The sequence below is a fragment of the Garra rufa genome, chromosome 12 (genome assembly GCF_049309525.1).
Source record: "Garra rufa chromosome 12, GarRuf1.0, whole genome shotgun sequence".
Lineage (NCBI taxonomy): Eukaryota > Metazoa > Chordata > Actinopteri > Cypriniformes > Cyprinidae > Garra > Garra rufa.
In genome coordinates, this window is record NC_133372.1 from 40987543 (window position 1) to 41006191 (window position 18649).

At 34.4% G+C, this 18649-nt stretch overlaps 1 protein-coding gene across 1 annotated transcript in view; it reads right to left on the reverse strand.

Moving 5' to 3' along the window:
* Window positions 1–18649, reverse strand: part of angpt4 (angiopoietin 4) — a 53070-nt gene that overhangs the window by 7380 nt on the left and 27041 nt on the right. Inside the window, exons 2-6 of the mRNA XM_073851344.1 lie at window positions 11284–11433; window positions 9923–10044; window positions 6683–6915; window positions 2111–2223; window positions 1884–1985 (exon numbers count right to left, since the gene is read on the reverse strand). Coding sequence (XP_073707445.1) covers window positions 1884–1985; window positions 2111–2223; window positions 6683–6915; window positions 9923–10044; window positions 11284–11433 — 720 coding nt within the window. The remainder of the gene's footprint in view (window positions 1–1883; window positions 1986–2110; window positions 2224–6682; window positions 6916–9922; window positions 10045–11283; window positions 11434–18649) is intronic.

Below are 18649 nucleotides of genomic sequence, written 5' to 3' on the forward strand. Positions count from 1 at the left end.
CTAGTGAATCTTTTCTTAAAAAAATAAAAATGTATATACTTTTTAACCACAAATGCTAATTTTGCACTTGCTTCGCGATGTGCATGCCTGTCTTCACACACTGTGTAATTACATTGGAAAGGTCATTCACGGTTAGTTTTTCATACTCTGGTTCAAACAAAGGTATGGTAGGGCGAAAAACTCCATCTCATTTTCTCCAACTTTTTATGGTTTATAATCTAAGATCAAGGTTCTGATTTTGTTTTTATAAATGGGATTAATGAAAATTGAAGATGTAAAAAGCATCTTAATTGATGGACATTCATCTGTGTGAACAGCAGTATTTGGGTAAATATATAATTTAGCAAAATTATTGCAATAAATCTTGTTCATCAATAGATCCTAAATGGGTGCCGTCAGAATGAGAGTCCAAACAGCTAATGAAAACATCTCGATCCACAAATAATCCACACCATGCAAGTCCATCAATTAACATCTTGTGAAGTAAAAAATCCATCATTAAAATGTTTTTAACTATTGTTTAACTGTTTTTAATCATTGAAACAAATCCACTGTCCATAATATTGCTTTCTCCAGTGAGAAAGTAGTTTTGTTTGAATCATTTTAATGTGAGAGGAGGGGATGGATTTTCCACTGGAGGAAGCATGAATTATGGACTGGTATTAAGTAGCGGTCGACCGATTATCGGCACCGATATGAAGCATTTTTATGGTTTATGGTATTTGCAGATAAAATAATTGAGAAGCATTTAAAGAAAGTTTATGTCAGAGCCCCTGTCATTTTTTTTAATTTTGACATACATTTTTTTTTTTTTTACACCACACAAATATATCAGTTCAAAATATCGGTTATCTGTCTACTTGATCTGTAATAATTGGTATCGGCATTGGCCCTTAAAAAAGGGCTTCTGACTTTCTTTGCACGCTCACCTTGCAAACACTGGGTCGGTACTTCTGCCTACGTCATGCATGAGTGCTTACGTAATAGTGGCAGATGAGCATTTGTGGTTAAAAAGTATATAAATTTGTATTTTTCCTAGTAAATAACCGATCGTCTGCTAGGTAAGACCTTTATTCCTTGCCTGGGATTGTGTAGAGCATATTGAAGCTGCATTGAACCTGCAATTTGGACCTTCAACCCATTGGCCACCATTTAAGTCCACTACGTGAAGAAAAATCCTGGAATGTAAAAAAAGACATGAACATTTTAGATGACATGGGGGTGAGTCAATTCTCAGGAAATTTTCATTTTGGCAGTGAACCTCAGTCAAAGATCCTTGTGCAAACCTTAGATATCAAGCAGGATTATCACACATTCAACTTTGAATAAAACACAGCATTAGACAAAAGAAAGCTGCTCTGTTTCCCAGGAATAAATAGGTACATTGTCAGTCTTTTGTTTCACAGAAAAGAGACTCATCCTTTTCAGCTTTTATAGAAAGGAAGGCTCACAATGGCATTTGGCAAGATGAACAAAATGTAGAAAATTGCAGTATTGATTTTCACTGCTGCAGTTTCACAGAACTGCCAGTTTTCAATCCAATTCAGCATATTTAAGCACTTAAAATATCAGCTGAATGTGCCGCTTTTAAATACAGAATGTACCAAACAGTTCAGCTACTGCCAATGACGCCAATCTGTCATGTACAATTTTAGCCGCCGTGCTTCATTCTGCTTTGGCTTGTTTTAGAGACTTTTAATCACAACTTCCCAGCACAGGCAGAAAAACAATTCTTAAATCTCACCATTTTCTTTAAACACAATCAATGAGAATTTTCATCATTGTCTACAAATGTAACTAGTTCTCTTTGTCTGATCCTAGAGTGGTTGCTGTATTCAAGCTCTGCAATTTTACGCAATCTTTTAATGTTTATGTACACTCACCAGCTTGTAGTCGTTCCAGCCTTTCTGGAAGTTCACACTTCCATTGGCCCTGCGCTGGAACACCGTCCAGCCACCTCCGCTTGTCACCATATCACAAAAGACCTGTCAGAAGCATATGAAACATCTCAGTCTCACTCTCTTACATTTGCGCTATTCTTCGTTCTGTATGTCACAGCCAAGATATATCACACTGATTCCTCATACTTGTGAAAGAACGCATCCCACACCTTGGTTGGCTCGGTCATGTCTCCGATGTAAATGTGGTAGACTCCGCTGGTGTTGTGACCGGATTTATAGGCCTCGGCACAGTCTCTGAAATGCTGCTCATTTGATGAGAAGCCTGTAAGGGAAACATACAGCGGATATGAGGTTCAGAATTGATTTTACCGTAAGGGGAAAAAAAGATAAGCAGCCAACTAACTGCGACATACTGTAGGCATTATATTAAAAACTTATTTTATTCAGCAAGTTGACAAACAGAATAACTAAAACTGAAATAAACATTGATAAAAAAATTAAACAGAAATGAAAAAAAAAAAAAAAAAAACTATATATATATATATGTCTTGGCAACTGGCTTAAATAAAACATTTTTAAAAATGATTTATTATCTTTTATTTCAGTTAAACTTCATCATATATATATATGATGAAGTTTAACTGAAATAAAAGATAATAAATCATTTTAAAAAATGTTTTATTTCAGCCAGTTGCCAAGACATCTAAAACCGAAATACCAATAAATAAAAGCTATATAGAAATAATTAAAAATAATATTAACAATTTCAGTTCATTGCTAAACTGAATGACTAAACCTGAAATAAACATTAGTAAAAAATTAATAGACATTGAAAAAAAACTATAAACAACAAAAATTACTTAAACTTGAAAAGAAAATACAAATTTATGAAAATAAAAAACTTTAACTGAAATAAATATAATTATTTTTTTCAAATGTTTTATTTCATCCAGTTACTAAGACAACTAAAACAGAAATACAAATTAATAAAAACCATATAGACATAATAAAAAAAAAATATAAAAAACTTATTTTGGCTAGTGACCAAAAAGAATGACTAAAACTGAAATAAACATTAATAAAAATTAAATAGACATTTAAACAAAAATAAACTAAAAGGCAAAAATAACAAAATTACTTAAACTTGAAATAGAACATAAATAAAAAAATATGAAAATAAAATAAACTTTATCTGAAATAAAAAATAATATTTTTTAAATAAAACAAAAAAATGTATTTCAGCTAGTTGTCAAACAGAATGACGAAAAAACTGAAATAAACATTAATATAAATTAAATAGACATTTAAAAAAACTAAACAAAAATAACAACATTACTTAAACTTGAAATAGAAAATAAATAAAAAATGTATGAAAATAAAATAAACGTAAACAATTATTTATTTATTTATTTTTTTAAAAGGTTCATTTCAGCCAGTGTGAAGATAACTAAAACTGAAATACAAATGAATAAAAACTCTAAATACATATTAAAAAATAATAATAATAATAATAACAATAAACATGATAAAACACACATCAAAATGGCCAAAACTTTAACTAAAATTAAAATAAAAACAGAAAAACAAATTATAAATATTAAAAACTGTAATAGCATCTTAATGGTACTAAAATAACACTGATAAATATAATGCAGATTTTTGTGCCGAAACATCACATAAAGTTGTTTTATGGATTTGCAACACAATGCGAAACAAAATGATGTGGTTTCTGTTGTCAAAGGAATGAGATTTATAATCTTTACATGGCCTCAGCTTTTCAAATATAAAATCCATAGTCATTTAGTTTTGGGATGAGTCATTTAAAATGTGTTTGTTTGTTTGTCAGGCACATGAGAGAGAGTTCATTTAGAAAATTTGGTACATTTAGTTCTTTGAGTTCTCCACACAGACATTTATAAACTGACATGTCTTCTGTCCGTATAAAATGCTGCAGTCTTGATTTAGCTTATCAGTGCGTGTTGTGACGCATGTGAACTTCATCCAAGACATGAGAGCACTCTGCCAAAGACATCACTAGCGAGAGCTTATCCCCTCTCTCTCCATGAATCACGGCTGCTCGATTTATCATTAGTGTCACAGTTAATTAACCAGAACTTTCAGGTCATGTTAAGAATCTGCCACCAGATTGAAAAGCTGTTGCAAACCCAAGAATCAGACATGTCTGTCATTGTCAGACAAGTAACCTTACATCGTACTCTAAACTGGGAGTTGAGACATTTTTTTTTTCTTCACAGACAGTGAAATGCTGCAGAGATGCAACAAATCTAATTAAAACATTAAAATCAACATGAAATGGAATTCAAAATGCATTTTTGCTTTCATAATATGACATACTTTCAAGCGAAATAGGCCAACATTATTTAACATCATGCACTTTTATGGTATGATAGATCATCTAGGTTGTTGTAGACTAATATTCCAAGCTAATATTCCACAATGATGATAGATGATGCAAAAATTAAAATATGCTGACAATTTACTCACCCTAAGGCCATCCAGATGTAATATGAGTTTGTTTCTTCATCAGAACAGATTTGGAGAAATGGATCCTCTGCAATGAATGGGTGCCGTCAGAATGAGAGTCCAAACAGCTGACAAAAACATCACAGTAATCCACAAGTAATCCATACCACTCCAGTCCATCAATTCACATCTTTACATCAAAAAGCTGCATGTTTGTAAGAAACAAATCCAGACATTGTTCCAAACCATTGTTTTCAGCTAAAATGCTCTATTCATAATATTGCTTTCTCTAATAAAAATCTGAATCTGGAGAGAGATATGCACAGATCAAACACTGTTTACAAGCAAAAGCAATTCTAAACAAATATTTATGTGTGAATTTCATGTGAAAGGTCTACAGACGATGAACCTTTTCACTGTAAGAAGTGTCATTATAGATAATAGACACATATTTTGGTAAGAAGTGATGGTTTAAGGTTAAAACGCCTTAATAATGCATTTGTGTCTTATGAACATGCAACTTTTCACATCATAAGATGAACTGGAGTGGTGTAGATTACTTGTGGATTACTTGTGATGTTTTTATCAGCTGTTCGGACTGTCATTCTGACGGCACCCATTCACTGTAGAGGATCCACTGATAAGCAAGTTATGTAATGCTACATTTCTCCAAATGTGATGAAAAAACAAACTCATCTACATCTTGGATGGCCTAAGGGTGAGTAAATTTCAGGCACATTTCCATATTTAGGTTAACTATCACTTTGAAGGTGTGTATTCTTACTGGTCCCAGAAGACATCATGCCAATAAGTGTGTGTACGCACTCATATTTTGACAAGAAGTGATGGTTCAAAGTTAAAACGCTTTAATGATGGATTTGTTTCTTACAAACATGCAGCTTTTCACTTCACAAGATGTTTATTGATGAACTAGAGTCGTGTGGATTACTTGAGGTGTTTTTTTTCAGCTGTTGGGCCTCTCATTCTGACGGCACCCATTCACTGCAGAGGGTTCATTGATGAGCAAGTGATGCAAAGCAATATATTTCTCCAAGTCTGATGAAGAAACAAACTCATCTACATCTTGGATGGCCTAAGGGTGAGTACATTTTGAGCATATTTCATATTTGGGTAAACTATTACTTTGAAGGTGTGTATTCTTACCTATCCCAGAAGACATCATGCAAATAAGTGTGTGTGTGTGTGTACGCACTCATATTTTGACGAGTAGTGATGGTTTAAAGTTAAAATGCTTTAATGATGGATTTGTTTCTTATAAACATGTAGCTTTTCACTTCACAAGATGTTTATTGATGAACTAGAGTCGTGTGGATTACTCGAGGTGTTTTTTTTCAGCTGTTTGGACTCTCATTCTGACGGCACCCATTCACTGCAGAGGGTTCATTGATGAGCAAGTGATGCAATGCAATATATTTCTCCAAGTCTGATGAAGAAACAAACTCATCTACATCTTGGATGGCCTAAGGGTGAGTACATTTTGAGCATATTTTCATTTTTGGGTAAACTATTACTTTGAAGGTGTGTATTCTTACCTATCCCAGAAGACATCATGCAAATAAGTGTGTGTGTACGCACTCATATTTTGACGAGTAGTGATGGTTTAAAGTTAAAATGCTTTAATGATGGATTTGTTTCTTATAAACATGTAGCTTTCCACTTCACAAGATGTTAATTGATGGACTAGAGTCATGTGGATCACTTAAGATGTTTTTATCATCTGTTTGGACTCTCGTTCTGACGGCACCCATTCACCGCAGAGGATCCATTGGTGAACAAGTGATGTAATGCAAAATGTATCCAAATGTGATGAAGAAACAAACTCATCTACATCTTGGATGGCCTAAGGGTGAATAAATTTCAGGCACATTTTCATATTTAGATGAACTATCACTTTTAAAGATATGTATTCTTACCGGTCCCAGAAGACACCATGTCAATAAGTGTGCGTACACATTCATATTTTAACAAGAAGTGATGGTTTAAAGTTAAACACTTTAATGATAAATTTGTTTCTTACAAACATTCAGCTTTCCACTACACAAGATGTTAATTGATGGACTAGAGTCGTGTGGATTACTTGTGATTTTTTTATCAGCTGTTAATGGCACCCATTCACTGCAGAGGATCCATTGGTGAGCAAGTGATGTAATGCTAAATGTATCCAAATCTGATGAAGAAACAAACTCATCTACATCTTGAATGGCCTGAAGGTGAGTAAATTTTGAGCAAATTGTCATTTTTGGTTAAACTATAACTTTAAAGGTGTGTATTCTTACCGGTCCCAGAAGACACCATGCCAATAAGTGTATGTACGGACTTCATGAGCTGCTGATGTTGTCTCTGCAGGGCTGTGTTATTGCTGCTGGCCGCTCTCAGCTGTCTCTCCAGAGCCGTAATGGCGGCTGTCTGTCTCTTCACCAGGTCCTGCAGTTGGTCTTTCTCCTCCTTCATGTCTTCCAGCTCCGTCCTCTGCTTCGACTCCAGGACTAAGACTTTATTCTCCAAACGACTGGTGAAAACAATGTATAATGCGTTCAATAAAAAAAAAACATTTTGACAGTTTAGGTTAAAAAACTTTTTCAAAGCATCTCCAGATGTTTCAGAAAAAGACAGACCAGGAATGAATGCCAAATGGAGACCCTGGGTCTCTACCTTAAAACTTTACAACAGGATATATAATGATGTTTTATAACCTATAGGAGTTTATTGTAAACATTTAGCCCTAAATATTAAACTTTGGCTTTTAACCCTTTAAGCCCGAGGTGTTATTAAAAATAATCCTGACACTCCCAAGCTTTAGAACAGCATAGAAAAGTGTTTCTCTCTATCAGTCCAAAACATAAGAATAATTTAAATCTAGCTTGCTGCTTTGGGAAGGGGCGTGGCAGGACTGAAACACAGTCTAAGCTGTTCGCCAATTGGAACAGCTAACCAATCTCAACATAATTGGTTTTTCGGAAGGCGGACCTTCATCAAAAGCTGTTCGCCAATTGGAACAGCTAACCAATCTCAACATAATTGGTTTTTCGGAAGGCGGACCTTCATCAAAAGCTGTTCGCCAATTGGAACAGCTAACCAATCACAAAATATTTGTTTTTTCGGAAGGTGGAACTTCATCAAAAGCTATTCGCCAATTGGAACAGCTAACCAATCACAATTTATTTGGTTTTTCGGAAGTCGGACCTTCATCAAAAGCTGTTCGCCAATTGGGACAGCTAACCAATCACAACATATTTGGTTTTTCAGGAGGCGGACCTTCATCAAAAGCTGTTCGCCAATTGGGACAGCTAACCAATCACAACATATTTGGTTTTTCGGAAGTCGGACCTTCATCAAAAGCTGTTCGCCAATTGGGACAGCTAACCAATCACAACATATTTGGTTTTTCAGGAGGCGGACCTTCATCAAAAGCTGTTCGCCAATTGGGACAGCTAACCAATCACAACATATTTGGTTTTTCGGAAGTCGGACCTTCATCAAAAGCTGTTCGCCAATTGGGACAGCTAACCAATCACAACATATTTGGTTTTTCGGAAGGCGGAACTTCATCAAAAGCTGTTCGCCAATTGGGACAGCTAACCAATCACAACATATTTAGTTTTTCAGAAGGCAGACCTTCATCAAACCCAGAACTATCCGAGCCATTTGTGCCAGCCTAGGGAGAAAGCTATGGTGATAATTAGGGATGCACCGATACATATCGGCCGATCACTTGCGCGTTTTGTCAGTAAAGCCGGTTCTGTAATCAGCGGTAAATGCCATCAGGTGCGTGATTTCACGTTGAGCCGTATATACTACACACAGCCGTTGTTCACTGATGAGCTGCGCACATTCACACTGATAATGAACATTGATTTGCGCAGCTCGTCGGAAAACAACGGCTGTGTGTAGTATATACGGCTCAACGTGAAATCACGCACCTGATGGCATTTACCGCTGATTACAGAACCGGCTTTACTGACAAAACGTGCAAGCATGATCGGCCGATTCGTATCGGTGCATCCCTAGTGATAATGTAAATTATCTGAAAAATAACGTGTTTTTTGAACCACCAAGCATGAGAACATTTTCTATTGCACCCCCAAAACAAAATAAAGACTTTGTAAAAGAGCATAATAGGACCTCTTTGGCCAACAACTTCATGCGTATACCACATGTTCTAAAGAGCTACTGTCTAGTGGCTTGCTGTGTCATGTGAAATAAGTCTGAACTCTGGGCCTTTAGGAAATGGAGATGCAGTATTTCCATCAGCACTATTCATGTAGGTTCATGATTTAGTGTCTGGATCACAGGAGATAGCACTGAATCAGTCAAGCCTGCCGTCAAAACAATTTACAGCCGCACAACAATGAGCCACTGCTACAAAAACCAGTTTCTGAGGAGCTCCGCAAAATCCTGCCGGTTTCAATCTGTGTGTGATTTAGTGAGCGAGTGTGTGTGAGTGCTGAAAAATAACACCACCCGAGGGTTTGAAGCTGAAAATAACTGGAAAGCAAATCAAAACTCCATCGAGCCATGTAACCAAACACTTACTTTGTTAAATTACAGTAGATAGTCATTAAACGTACTTTGTTGCTAGTGGTTCTCGATGCTTATGTTTATAAATTGGACATGATTGATTACACAAATAGTTTTCACACAATCGATTGGCAAGGACTGTTGAAATCCCTTGCCAGAGTTTGCAATGTGTACGTAATGCTAAGCAATTGTTTGCTGCTATTATACCATGAAGCTGACCCTCTCTAAACCCGCATCAATTCTGGGAGCAATTATGAACACTTTCACTTGCACTGTTGTAAGGTCGAAAACTCTCTGTTCTCACTCATACGCAAAACATGAAATATTGAATCGTCTGTAACGTGGCGGTCCATTATAATTACATCTGATGCCCCCATGCAGCTACCAAAACACGGCTAGCAACACAGTTCAATTGGTCGTCAAAGTTGAATGACAACAAGCGTTATCGGTTTAATCTAGCGAGAGCCAAGTACAAAGCTTTCTGGGAAACCCTTTGTCCGGCTTTGTAAGTGTGCAAAGGAAACTTGCCTGGGGTCTGCTTTGTGTGCTGTGCTTACTCCGTAGTTATTAAACATTACAAACAATCAATTAAGTGGCTGATTATTTCCCTTTACAAAGCCTTTACCCCTGTTGTGCTCTCCGACTGGCCGAGTATGGGAAAATACCGCTTTGAGAACGACGAGAGAGACAAAAGTTGCTGTACGCCGTGCGAATGTACAGTTGTGCACATGGTCTGACCCTTAAAGATGACTTGCAGGGATATTATTGCTCAGCGGTTGTTCGGAGTCGTAATGAGCACAATTGCATAATGCAGTTTTGAGTTATGACTCATTCATGCATCATTTTGTCTGATGTTTCTGATGAATCTCATTGCTTTCTAAGACAAACAATCAAGATGTTTTGTAATGTTTAGGTTGATACAATCACAATAAATAATCGGTTTGACAATTTTCTGCCCATCTTTTGTAAGAAATAAAGATTTATTATAAAAGTCTCACCTGTTCTTGTCTCGAAGTTTGGAGATTTCTGAAATCTGTGTTAAGAGTTCCTTCTCCAGTTTGTTGGTTGACAAGGAATTCTCTAATAACTGAATTGCAATTCTTGACGTCTGGTTCATAACCTTCAAATGGAATGCAGTAAAATGAAAAATGGGACATTACATTATATCATTATTTACTTTAAAATGTACAATTTTATTTGAATTATTCTAGACTTTCCAAAAAGCATTTTGAGCTTCAATGGGAGAAAGAAAATCTGACAGGCATTACATTTCATTAGTACGGAAGCCTGTTTCCGCCACTGAAAAAATAAAAATAAAGGTTATTCACACAGGAAAAAAATGGGTCAAAATTGTACCTTTTGGGGTACAACAGCTTGTCACTGGAACAGTACCCTTAAAGCTACTAATATGTACTTATTATGGGTAAAAAAAAAAAAGTACAAAGATGTTCTTTATGTGTACTGCTCTAGTGACAAGCTGTTGTACCCCAAAAGGTAAACTTCTGGCCCATTTTTTTCTCAGAAATGTGAGATATAAACATTCAATTCTGACCTTTTTTCTCAAACTTGCATTATACAAACAATTGCAAAACAATAAGGTGAAAATTGCAAGATAAAAACTCACATTTCTGACTTTTTTCAAGCAAATGCGAATTTGTATCTGACATTCTGACTTATTTCTCGCAATTGTTTTTTTCTCAGAATTGTTATATAAACGGGCAATCACTAGTTATAAAGTCTAAGTTTAAGCAGGGAAAAAAGGCTGATGTTTTCAGAATTACACGTTTATATCTCACAATTCTGACGACCTTGCAATGCGAGTTTATATCTCACAACTCTGAGAAAAAAGTCAGAATTGTGAGATAAAGAAAGTTTAATTTTTTTTAATTCAGTGGCAGTAATGGGCTTCCATAGATTAGTGACCTAGATATTGCAGAACATCTAAAATATAAGTAAATAAATAAATAATAACCATTTATCTTCCACCATAACATTTCTCTGTTTTACATTTTAAAGCATTGAACAACTTTGTTTGTTGTTATTTTTTTATTTTCTGACAAGATCCATCTCATTTTCAAGATGAATTTGTTCTGATACAGTTTACCTCTTGAGCTATATATATATGCAGTAAAACTACAATTGTATATATAATGTATATATAATATATAATTAAAATTTTTATCAACATCTGTTTTTAAAGTGTCACTTCAGAAATCATTCTAACATGCTGATTTGCAACTCTAGAAACGCTTCCCATTCTTATAAACGAAAACAGTGCTGCTTAATATTTAATATATCATATTTAATAACACAGATGATGCATGCATTCATGCATTTCTAAAATGTGAAATAAGATTACCTTGGCTTCAACCACATTGAGTTTCCTGGTTTGCTCTGCAGTCTGGGTAAGCAGATTAGTGCCGATCTCCAACATAGTGGCCGTCTGGTTATGAACAGCATCAGCTTGAAAATGCACCATCCCTGTCTTCTGATTAATGTAGTTTTCTAACTGTTAAGCAAAGGGAAAAAAATTGATTTTAGGTAATATTGCATATTGTGAAATGCTGGATTGATCCCTAAAGCAGAATACACAAGAGAAGCTCTTAGCCATAGAAGAACCATTTTTGGTTCCCCAAAGAACCTTTCAGCAAAACATTCTTAAAAGAACCAATTTTTTTCTTAGTGTGGGTGTGAACCATAAAGAACCTTTACTTTTAAGAGTGTATGATAGTCATAATTAAAACACGATGGTTAGTTTAGCAGTTCCATTTGTCATTTCACAATTCAGAAGGGTGTTTACGAGGGCCTCTTTTGCGGCTGTGATGTGTCCTCAGTGCTCCCTTCTGTGAAGCACTCAACAGTGTGGACTCAAGAGCTGGAAAGTTTATCAAACACATTGTTTTTCCTTCTAGCCATTGGGTTTTAAATCCACTGGGAGAAGATCCAGTGCCAGGCAAAGGTGCGGTATAGTGACCCTCTCAGTCTCAAAAGACTGAGCTCTGCAAAAATAAATATAGCATCACCAAGGCCGCATGGACCCTGAGAGAAGGGCTAATGAAGGATAATTTTATCACAATGGAAATAAACACGTTAAACCCAGAGGGAGAGCAATGCGCTTGATGTGGTCTGTCAGAACTTAAATGGAAAATGAAGACCCTTTTTGATGTAGAGACTGTGTGTTAGAAATATATAGTAGTGATATGTGACCCTGGACCACAAAACCAGTCTTAAGTAGCATGGGTATGTGTACCAATAGTCAAAAAATACATTGTATAGGTCAAAACTATTGATTTTATGCCAAAAATCATTAGGATATTAGGTAAAGATCATGTTCCATGAAGACATTTTATTGTTTTTCCTACCGAAAATATATAAAAATATAATTTTTGATTAGTAATATACATTACTATGAACTTCATTTAGACAACTTTAAAGGTGATTTTCTCAATATTTAGATTTTTTGCACCCTCAAATTCCAGATTTCAAATAATTGTATCACTGCCTATAATTGCCCTATCCTAACAAACCATACATCAATGGAAAGCTTATTTATTTAGCTTTCGGATTTCAAAAAATTGACTGGTTTTGTGGTCCAGGGTCACATATTTCAATACCAATCACTCCAAAATGCACTCAGTTCCCATTAAACTCTTAAAAAAGTTCTAAAGTTCCAAAAAGAACCTTTCGATGAACAATTTTTAAAGGAATAATTCTTTCTTTGTGTGAACATCATTTTCAAAATCTAAAGAACCTTAGAATGGAAGAAAGTTCTTGATGGAACCATAACCTTTACTTTTAAGCGCGTATGATAGTCATAATTAAAACATGATGGTTGGTTTACAAAAGTAATTAACGTAAACAAGAATGCAAAGGTTGGGTTTTTTCTGTTGTTGTTGACTCCCTAAAGACCCAGTGTGCCCTGACCGATTAATTGACCCGAGCTTCCTGCCTTGGATTAAAATCACATAGGACGATTCCAGCTTGGGAACGCTGATCTGGATTCAGTTGGGTCAGTTTTACGAGCACTAACCAAAACCAGATGTTTCATCTCATTCTGACTGGAGCTTCCTGGGACATCTCCTTACAGAACATACTGTAAAACATCACCAATGTGAATGTAATGCTCCTCTGAGATGCTTTCTGCTGAGTCACGGTAGATGTTTATAAGAGATCATTTCTGAACGACTGTGTTGGGTTGTTTGCTTCCATGAAGATTCATGTAGATTACATCATTTTCAAAGACATATCAGCATGAATGCCAGTAAGTGTTTCGTGATGGCTTCTCACAATGACAATCAATCATCGTTTTGTTTTAAAACTAGTTGCTATTTTGTCATTGAGCTGACAAAGTGATTTATACAACACTTACGGAGCAACCTGGGGTTAAGTGTTTTGCTCAAGGGAACATTGGTGATAGATCATGGATCAACCCTTTGGGGTTAAAACCTATAACTTTTCTGTTAACAACCAAGATTTAGAGCCACTAGAATGCATCAACATGGTATGGGTTAAATGAGGACAAACACTAATTTCAAAGATTGAAAAAAAAGAAAAAAGTTTAGTATTACAGGTTTTAGGATTACACATAAATTACTGCAGTATTTATGGTGTAAGTAACTTGTTTGTTAACATATAGTTTAAATGTTTTTAATAAGCATTTTTTATAAACAGAAGTGCAACCAAAATAAAAAATGCACTGAGTAAATACGTTCAAACCATGTATTTGCATACCAACATGGTTGACAGCTGTTAATGTACAATCAAGTCTTAGCTCGACAAGCTGTACTACTGTGTAAGATTTCCATTCAAACTTAAAGGATTCGTTCACTTTCAGAACAAATATTTACAGATAATGTACTCACCCCCTTTTCATCCAAGATGTTCATGTCTTTCTTTCTTCAGTCGTAAGGAAATTATGTTTTTTGAGGAAACATTTCAGGATTTCTTTCCATATAGTGGAATTCTATGGTGCCCCTGAGTGAACTTCCAAAATGCAGCTTCAAAGGGCTCTAAATAATCACAGCAGAGAAAATAAGCGTCTCATATAGCAAAACGATTGGTTATTTTCTAAAAAAAAAAAAAAAAAAAAAAATTATATACATTTTACCGTCAAATGCTCGTCTTGTCTAGCTCGGCAAGACAAGCATTTGAGATTAAAAAGTATAAGCTGTAAATGTTTTTAGAAGATAACCGATTGTTTTGCTAGATAAGACCTCTTCTTCCTTGGCTGTGATCGTTTAGAGCCCTTTGAAGCTGCATTTAAACTGCATTTTGGAAGTTGTAGTCAGGGCACCATAGAAGTCCATTATATGGAGAGAAATTCTGGAATATTTGCCTCAAAAAACACCATTTCTTTATGACTGAAGAAAGAAAGACATGAACATCTTGGATGACAAGGGGGTGAGTATTATCTGTAAATTTTTGTTGTGAAAGTGAATTACTCCTTTAACGCATAAATCTATGCACTGCCAGTTTAGAACAAAATGTAAAACTGTGATGTTTTATTCACTGACACGCTTCACTTTTAAAAATAAAAGGGTGTTTTTGTGGTGATGCCATAGAAGAACCATTTTCGGTTCCCCAAAAAACCTTTCAGCGAACAGTTCTTAAAAGAAAGTTCTTTAAAATCTAAAGAAACTTATTCAACTATAAAGAACCTTTCCTGCATTTAAGAAGGGTTGCATGGATATTCAAGGTTCCTAATGGAACCATTGATCCCAATAAAAAACCTACATAATATACGTATGCTGCATTCAAGTCCTCCTGGGGCATTCGTACTTATGAGCTGACAAGTCATCATTATGATGTCAGGTGCGTTTAAGTCACGTTGGTCGGAACAAGATGGCGATTTACCTTTTCTACATAAAATTCAATTATTTATTTTTTTTACTCTGCATCTACAAAATGAGCAAAAAAGAATGTGCATAATTGTGTTTTTGCTTTTTTCTGTTTTTATTCAATTTATGAAGGTAATGTAAACTAATATTCTATGGTAATTACTAGGGTTGGGTATTGTGACCAATTCGGCGATTCGATTCGATTCTTATTTTAATGGTTTCGTTTCGATTCGATTTCAATTTCGATTCGATTCGATATCGATTAGCTATCAATATTTCATTTAAAATGTTAGTTTTGCAGACATGGGATCCATATTTTGATATAAATGCTAGTAACTGAAACTCTCCTACTTAAGTTTATTACTGAAATACACATCTACATTAATAATAGGGTGCACACAGTTGTTTATTTTAAACAACTTTTATTTTAAATGAACACTGTAACAAGAAATCATAAATATATTGCATCCATTGTACACCATGTAAACAAACTGCAAAATGCACATTACTGTAAAAAAATAAAAAGACTGTAAATGTGCAACAGTGAAATCTATTAAGAACTTCAAACATGTTTAAGAAATAAAAAAAATTTCTACATTCAAAACGTTCAAAACAGGCCAATCATAAAGCCCTTGTCAGCGTATACAAAACATTCTAACTGTTCATAAAACCAACAGTTCTTAACTACAGCCTAATCATCAGATTTTTCTGCAAAAAAAAGCAGCTGATGGTGACACCTTCAAGACGAGAGGTGAATATTCATATCCTCTTACGTGAAGCACGCGCATTTAGAATCGATTCAGGGATTTCCCAAATCGATATCGTTGCGTTAAACTGAAGATCGATTAAAATCGGAGAATCGATATTTTTACCCAGCCCTAGTAATTACACAATAATATAATAATTTGTATATGTAACATATTGTACATTACAAAAAATTATAATTTGATTAATTTCAACAAATTTACCGTCAATACAAACGCTGCATATCTATTGTCTTTGGCTGCATCCATTGCATCCGACACATTTTTTCACTGACACGCCCCCAACTCAGAAACTAGGGGCTTAAAGAAAAGTAACTATTAGCATTGTATTTTTTAACTGTACTATAAAATAATTTTACAGAATTTTCAAACACTAACTGATGCTTCAGAAGCAAACATTATGCATTAAAAGCCAAGGGGTGAAACATTTTTGAATTCGAAGATCAGAGTAAATTTAACTTATTTTGTCTTCTGGGGAACATGTAAGTATCTTCTGTAGCTTCTGAAGGGCAGTACTAAATGAAAAATTATGATATTTCAGCAAAATAAGAAAAATCTTCATTGTATTCAAAAGTTTTCACCCCTGGCTCTTTATGCATCGTTTTTTTTTCTCTGGAGCATCAGTGAGCATTTGAACATTCTGTAATAGTTGCAAATCAGTTGTCTCAGTTTGTGGGACCTGAAGGATTTTTCTGAAGAACAGCAGGCAGTTTAAGTGTTCAGGACGAACAAGTGACTCATGAACAACTATCGCTAAACAAAAAAACACAGCAGTGGATCATTCAGGTAACAACACAGTATTAAAAATGAAGTGTATGTAAACTTTAAACAGGGTCATTTTTATAAATTCAACTATTATTCAACTATTAACATGCATTTTGTATTATCCCTCTTATTTTGGTAAAATAATGAACACTTTGCAGATTCTGCAAGGTGTATGTAAACTTTTGACCTCAACTGTATTCCTCAGAATCTCTATTCACTAACAGAATAAGAAAAACGCTACACTCTGAAGTCAACATGAAATCAAAATGGAGTCTGTATTTACATTCTTAAAACATGTTCCTGCTCTTATTGCATAAGATTCATCAGGGCATGTTATTTTAAAGAAAAAAAACTGTTTGCCTTTGTAATCTTTCATCAAAATGTAATAACTCGCTCTGACTCTGAAACAACTTTCTATATCGGGTGACGTCAAAGTCCTACACAATCATATTCAGGTCTGGCACTACTTTTTATGATGCAAACCATTCCCAGTGGATAAAATAAAATCTTATATTACATTTTGTTATCATTATAAAAGTCAAATAGGTTGAGTGCCATTTTCTGTTGTCTTTCTAAACAAAATAACTGGTTTAAGTCAATCTCTACCACTAGAGCTTCTCTGAAAGACCCAGAGAGATTACTTGATTAACCTTCTCATTAAACCAGTAGCAAACTAAACTCGAAGGCAAACATCTGAGCGTGTAGATCTTTCCCTGCAGGACGTCTACATCTCCACATCCACTAAATCTCCTCTAATCCAGATTCAGGGGTCCTCTGCCATCTCGGTCCACTCATCCGACATCTGCCACACACCAAGAGAAACTATCCAACCTACAAAACAATCAGCAGCTTCCTGCCGCCTGCTCTCTAATTCCAGTCCAGTGTAATGTTTAGTTCTTTAATGTACTCTTCTTTTTCATTCCGCAGGGGTATTTCTAGACACACTTAGTGAAGCCTCCCAGGACGCGAGCCGCAGAATTTGTTTATGGCTGTCTGCTGGAATGCAGGGGATTATTGGAAAGGTTTCCATAATTGCAGTAAGGTATTCATTTCCTAACCAGGATTATTGAGCATAATAGACCAGAGGATTCTCAAATCTCTTTCTAAACACAGAGGGAGATATGCTAAGAAAAATGTTTGGTTAAAACTAATGGACCGTAGAATTATGCTCGAAAGATACTGTAGAAAGCCTGAAAAGCCAAGACAAATTTGTTTAAAAGCAGAAAAATATATTTCTTTTTTTTTCTCACTTTAATTTTTATTGCATTTTTAGTATGTCACAACTGCTTACAATCAAATGCAATTTTCCAAATATCAGAAAAGGCTAATTTGAGTCAGATATGACATTCCATTTCAATAACAAGCAGATAACTAAAACAAACCAAAAAATAAAAATAAAAAATACAGAGCCTGTGGTGAGAATAGAAAAATATATTTCTAAATAGATGCAATCAAAAATGAAAACTCAGTCATGTCTTTGATGTCTGTGGAATATAAAAAAGCACTGTTATTTTAGTTTCACTAGTATTTTAAACAGTATTAAACAGTTTTTATTTTAATACTTCCATTTTCCTTTTATTTTCATTTTAGCTAAAGTTTAAGTATTTTGTGTTATTTTCCTTTTTATAATATATTTTTATTGCTTTTTTTTAGTATTTTAGCTATTACTCAGTTTTTTTACAGAGTTTTTAGGGGGGATTTTTAGTATTTTACTTTTCATTAAGATTTTAAATCCGTATTTATTTTTTTTTAGTTCATTTTCTTTTAGTTTCATTTTAATTTTTGCTAAAGTATTTTGTGCTAATGTAATTTTTTATTAGTTTTTGTTTATTATATATAGTTTAGAGTTTTTATTAAGATTTCGAATCAGTTTTATTTTAATGTTTTCCATTAGTCATTTAAATTTTTGTTTAAGTTTAAGTATTTTGTGTTTAAATTTTTGGTACGTTTTGTATATTATAGTATTTTTATATTTTAGTTTTCATTGGGATGTTGAATTTTTTTGTTTTCCATTTTAATTTTTGCTTAAGTTTAAGTATTTTGTGTTATTGTCAATTTGATTATTTTTAATTTTTTATTTATAGTTTATACATATTTTATACATATATAAAATATATAAACATATATTATCTTTTATAGCCACTAGTGGCTGACAAACATCAAAAAGCCTTAAAAAACAAAGAATTAGCCTGTATCACGTTTGCACTATATTTGAAGTGATGTCATACAACAGCTTTATTTGAGGAACAGACATTTTTCAGGCAAAATCTTGTTTGACAGATGCGGTCAGCCTTCACTTTCACCAGTAGGTTGGTGCAGACAACAAAAATAAAAATTCTGTTATACTCAATATTATGTT